A 6,059-nucleotide genomic window follows, 5' to 3' on the forward strand; every position below is an offset into this window, starting at 1 on the left:
TGTGTGGTTTGCTTTTTGTCTTACCCAAAAAACTAGGGTAGGGTTTTAGGTCATAGGTCTTATGATTATGTTTTTACAATTAAAAACAATCAACCACCAAAAACCCCTACCAAAACCGGTTTCCTACACTAAAATGGACCTCCATTTTATCTTTGTAATTTGTCATTTGTAATATATTGTGACATGTAACATGTCATTAGACATATTAATGCATATTTAACAAATTAAATATCATTATATATTAAATAAAATCACATAAAACAAATCAAATAGTAATTCATAATTACATGGATGTAAAATGGGTCATTTTAGATTTAGTTAATATAATCTACAATAATTGATAATTATAACTAACTAATAATTCTTATCTCTATTGTTTCATAAACATTAATCAATTTTAGTAATATAAAATTTTAATTACTAAATTGAATCTTATTTAATCATATTACAACGAGATATAAAAATTCTCATCACAAATGAAATTTGTTCAATTTAAGGAATTAATTAATCTATATCAATATACAATTAATTAACTTTTCAGTTAAGAGAATTGTTCTATAGGTGTGACCTTAAGGGATCAACTGAACACCACCGTCAAACGACAGTAACGTCAAACTCTAGTCAGCCAATCGTTACCGATTAATGTTGATCAGTTGAGTTAATAATTAATCGTCCCTTGTGTATTCTTAATATGAGATTTAAATATGTGATCGCACTATTGTTGAGGACACATACTCCAACAGGTTCCAACCCCATGTTCGCCTCCTATGACTCCCGTCAGCAGGGGGATGTGCATATTAATGATTTGGGTTCGCTCGTTGCGATGAACGGGGATTTGGTGAGCAAGGCTGCGACCCCCATTGGCGGTGTGAGTTTCCCGTTACGATAAAAAACTGGCAGGGCCACACACTTCAGTGTGTAGTCGGTTAGTGGTTATTCTTAGAGTTTAGAGGATGGATTGAGGTCTCGGTTGATTGGATTGCGTTTATTGTGAATCCTTATTTTTATTGTGCAGTTGACTGACCACATTTATTTTTTCCAAAACTGTGGTGATCCATTCAGGGATGGTGAGCAGTTGGCTTAGAGGGTATTAGATGTGTATGTCGCGTGCGAGATATGGACGGGACCGAGACGTCACGCTGTTTTAGCTAGCTTCCGGTGTCACTTTAAACTTTAGTTATTCATTTCATTTCTTTTTGGAGCTGTATCTCATTTTGGTTTTGTAATTGATTAAACAGTAGAATACATTTAATAAATGTTCTTTTATGATCTATTTGATATACTTAACTCGGGCAACCGAGATACTAACGTCCTTACTTATTTGGGAAGACCTGATTAAGGCTCCTTGGTAAGTGGGGGTGTTACGCATGCTCCCATAGGTCATTCTATTAATGGGCGGGCACTCACCTTTTAAGGTCGCGGCAACGGTTATTATGATTAATTATTTTAAAGTTATAACTAGTGAAATATCACACATACGATTGATTGAGGTTATTCACAACGTATATCTATAACACAGACGAGTTTTACATAGATTAATGATAGGGGTGGTCTCAAACGTAGGATACAACATCAAATAATGCTCAAACAAGCAATATTGCACAAGTACTACTCAATATTCCAAATTGTCGTGTTGACATCCAATTTATGCAGGTTATTCAATTTCGTTATTCGGTTCTCAATGTTCACATATAACTGAAACTAGGTCTTCGCATATCAATCAAAACGATGCCAACTGATACCTTGTACCAAGAAATCACATGACCTTTACAATTACGGCTCGACATGACAAGAATAAATTAAACCATAACTCATGATTTAGTTCTTCCAAACCTATGAGCATCGTGAAACAATACTACAAAGACCCTTGGTTGTTAATTGCATTCGCCATTATAAACCGCTTATCACTACAATACTACAAAGACCCTTGGTTTTTAACTCACTTTCCCAACTCGGGTTTGACCTTTAACCATGTTTAACTTGACCAAAATACGAGGTATTACATTTACCTGGTTTGATTGATGACCCGACAATTGTTAAGTTAATATTGATCAAATTGAAAGTGAATTAGTATTTAGTTTGATATGTTTAACATAATAACGAAGTAAATAAGTCAAATAATGTTCGAAAACTAAATTTAATGGTAAAAAATTGAAGTTATGGGATAAAGTAACTAAACCCAATAATGACCTGACCTAGCCCCAACCCTACCCAATACATCAATTGACCCGACCCAATAATGACCCGATCCAAACCCGACTTGGCTCGAAATGATATGCTAACCCGACATATGGCCCGAACTCGATATGCCGAACCTGGCTTGACTCAACCTAAACGCAACCCAACTGACCCGTTTGCCACCTTTAACAGCCTCTCAAATCTATCAATTCTTTTAATCTTTCGAATCTAATAGTATTGTAGAAGAAATATTAATATTTCTACATCTTTTTTAAGTGTTTTTATCCATTTTAGTTAAGGTTTGAGCTTATTTAGTGTTTGCGTTGATGCGCGGTGATAATCATTGATTGTGTTGGAGTCAGACATAGAAGGTGCATCTCTGGGATGGAGGTTCGTGGGCGTAAATTTGGCGCGTAAGGTTGTTTGTTGGGAGGGTATGATTGGTGCAAAAATTTGGGCAGGTCGCTGAAAGGCGTGGCCGAGTTGGTGGTGGGTTGAAATATTGAAAGGGGATGGTGCGATGGAGGTAGGGGTTTTGGGTAGAAGGTGGTACTAGTGGCGGGGTAATACGTTTGTTTATTTTTGGGGGATGGCTATGGGGTAGTACATTATTGATTGTTTTTTACTTTTTAGTTTGTTTTTTTTCTAAAACTTTTCTACGTGGTTCGTGATGTGTTTCATTTTCCATTTTCTTTGTTTGAAATTGTTTATCTTTCACCGCAGTATGTTTTATCGTTGGTGAAATTGAAAAAATAAGTAATTTAAGAGAAAAATATCTGAACTTAAGATTAGCCATCCAACTTACATTTCTTATCACTAACCTTAATTTGTAGAAACAAACTTTACTTCTACTCAAAATATTTTGAGATTTTGATAACAATTATTGCCTCTTCCAACATAGTGCACTTTACTTTATAGGTAGTTATTCTTTTCATCATTTGATCCGATTTATGGTTTTCTTAACCATAATACGATTTATCTTATATTTCAATACTAATGACCTTTTTCCAAGATCTTGTATATAAACCTTATTTCCAGATGACTCTCAAATGCATAAAATGATATTTGAATAAATTTCATTGGGTGCTTTTGATGTCAACCATATGCATTTGAACTTTAATAAATTACACAGATATTTAAAATGCTTACTACAGACGTTATGTAAAAGTATAATTAGTTACCGATTACTTATTTTGGTCAATTTAATATATGTTTCTAGGATGGCACTGCTAATCTAGCTAAGACACCAATAGCTAGAGAATTGACATAGGTACAAGGTTCTTCATAGTTGCCAATATGACGCCTGTCTTCAAAGTTATCATTGCGGTCTGGTCCACCGACAATGGCACCTGTCAGCTCGTTGGGGTTGGGAGCATTTTTAGTGAACCAATCGACAAAACTTCTCGCACAACTAACCACTTCATTCTTGGCCAACACTGGAACTGATGCACCCCTGTGGTGTGGTTGTTGGGGAGGGTTCTTTCCGAATCCTACCATGTATGACCTCTGTTGTGGATTTGTTCCCAATATATAATCCATCTGCCAATTTTTTTTAAATTATTACATCACCATATAACACTCATACTTCTTAGGAATTAGTTTTTATACTCGCTTTGAATGATTAGATGTCAATTGTCATCCTAAGTTTATATCAAAGTTAATTGACACAAGTACCTGTTTCTTAGCAAATGCCATGAGCTCCGCAGGTCTAAATTGTTTGCCACCACACATGACATTTTGGTTGTGTTGGGCAAGTACATCACTATAAACACTAAATGCAAAGGCTGCAGCTGTAGCATACTGCAAGTTTGCACCATCTCTCATATAAAGCAACCCTCCTGGGTACCATAATAACAAAGAGTTATGGAAGCATGCAATAATGTTACCTAATAAAGAACGTTGCTCACTAAAATTATATGGCTAAATTATTAAGAAAGTAGCATTTGGATGTAATGTTGATCATAGTTAATGACGCATGTGACTATGTGAGTACCTTGTGTAAAGTGAGCTTGTGCATAGGGGCTTCCGGGTATTACTGAACATATATAACTATCAACCATATTTTTATACTCCTCAAAAACTTTTTGCCCTTGAAAAAACATCTGCAACCATGTGACTTTGGTAAGATACCAAAATGTAAAGAAAATTGTACGGAGTATTTAGATTACGTGTTATTTCAATGTAGGAAAGTGAAATACAATTGTACATACTTTAGTTCCGTTGTACTTACTTCGGTAAGAAGAATCTGGCTGCCGGCATATTTGAGGTCCCAATTAAATTCACCAACAACGGCATCAACAGACTCTTCCGTGATATAATGTAGGTAAGTTTCGTTTCTTGTGGCCTTGTACAACCATGTCGCTGCCCATTGTAGCTCATCCTATACGTAGAACAATGTCCATCAAATGAATAAGTTTAAAAAGTTAGTAATTTTCTTTGTGAGAAAGACCGGATAAAATTCAAGTAATTTTACGTTGAAGCCAGAATAAGAGCAGTAGAAGGGGCATTCTCCATCATAAGTTCCTCGATAGCTTTTAGCAAATCTAAATAGCTGCAAGGAAGAAAAAATGCTTTATCTTATTAGTTTTATATTCTTTAGTTGATTACAATATCAAAGGATAATGTAGGGTGTGTAATGCATCATGCATCATGCATGGGTATTAGAAAGCTTAAAACCAAAAATCAGTATGAAGCCAAGAAATCACCGATTTAGCCTTATTTAATAGACTATGAGAGTACGCATGGTCTATATCACGAAAGACAATTGAAGATGCAGCCATTGCAGCAGCGGTTTCAGCGGCAATCTCAGAGCCAGGGGTATGTTCATTAATTTGTAAGACTGTACGAGGGGTTTGCATGTTCTCAGGGCGAATCCAACATTGATGATCTTGAACCGGGTCTCCTACTTGAACATATAAACGTTTAGGTCTGGAGCTGGCTTTTATAAAATAGTCAGTGCCCCAACGAATGGCCTCTTGGACATGTTGGAGTTCTCCTGCAGCTTGCAATTGCTTTTGGTACATTATGGCTCCCCATGACAAAGTTGTCACTGTGAATGCCATTGGTAACCCGTATTTGACATTGTCTCCTGCATCATAATATCCCCCTACAAGGTCCACCTACATTTGAATAATTATTAGACTCAATATAAAATGAAATTTCAATATATAAGCAAAACACTAAAGAGATTAATGTACTTACATTGGCAAGTTTGCCATCATCAAGGCCAGAATCACCACGCCAAGGGACCCTATTGTTGAGAGGCAACTTCCCAGATCTTTGACATTCTAAAAATATGATAGATTTGCTTAATGCCTCTTTATAATTGTATCCTTGGGCTTCAACTTTGTCATATAATTCTGTTAAGAGAAAAATCATTATTGTTATACATTTAAGAATGTCTAAAATATTCATATTGTTTTATAAAGAATTCTTCAAACTCTTTAGCTTAGCCAGCTATTGGAGAAGAGAGGAATTATGTCTTAGAATCCTTTATGTTTTCGCCCTTAATAGAGTAGTTAATATATGAAGGATAAGAAGGAACAATTATAGATATGTTGCCGCTTTAAAAGGAATCTCAACTCATAAATTTGGGGGGGGTTATTTATAGATACATATTACTTGATTTTCTCTGTCTCCCTTTATTTTCCTAACTATTTTTAGAAGTGTTTGCGTGATCAAGGATTGAAAAACTATATTTGCAAATTGTGAGGCAAGAGAAAAACAAAATCTCATACTCGTGAAAGCCTAAATAATTACTAGTTTTTAACCCGTGCAAATTGCACGGGTAAGTTATTTTAAATATTGTTATTGTATTAAAAAATTTAAAAACATAATTATCTAAATTATGTATAAAATTTTACTCCGTATTAAATGAGTAA

At 35.1% G+C, this 6,059-nt stretch overlaps 1 protein-coding gene across 1 annotated transcript; it reads right to left on the reverse strand.

The window, feature by feature from the left end:
• Positions 1-3,228: 3,228 nt before the first annotated feature.
• LOC141611656 (endoglucanase 16) lies at positions 3,229-5,757 on the reverse strand. The gene is made up of 7 exons (XM_074430242.1): positions 5,380-5,757; positions 4,884-5,297; positions 4,652-4,729; positions 4,409-4,558; positions 4,172-4,280; positions 3,853-4,016; positions 3,229-3,717 (listed from the first exon to the last, which is right to left on the reverse strand). Exons 1-7 carry the CDS (start codon positions 5,590-5,592, stop codon positions 3,394-3,396), a joined length of 1,452 nt encoding a protein of 483 aa, XP_074286343.1. The 5' UTR covers positions 5,593-5,757; the 3' UTR covers positions 3,229-3,393.
• Positions 5,758-6,059: the final 302 nt, after the last annotated feature.

Source organism: Silene latifolia, chromosome 11 (assembly GCF_048544455.1).
Source record: "Silene latifolia isolate original U9 population chromosome 11, ASM4854445v1, whole genome shotgun sequence".
NCBI lineage: Eukaryota > Viridiplantae > Streptophyta > Magnoliopsida > Caryophyllales > Caryophyllaceae > Silene > Silene latifolia.

Excerpts from the sequence above, each read along its gene's own strand:
- LOC141611656 (XM_074430242.1), bottom strand. The coding sequence starts at position 5,592 with ATGAATATTTTAGACATTCTTAAATGTATAACAATAATGATTTTTCTC. Across the intron at positions 5,298-5,379 it reads ATGATGGCAAACTTGCCAAT|GTGGACCTTGTAGGGGGATA; the intron begins GTAAGTACATTA and ends ATTCAAATGTAG. Across the intron at positions 4,559-4,651 it reads GCTCTTATTCTGGCTTCAAC|GATGAGCTACAATGGGCAGC; the intron begins GTAAAATTACTT and ends TTCTACGTATAG.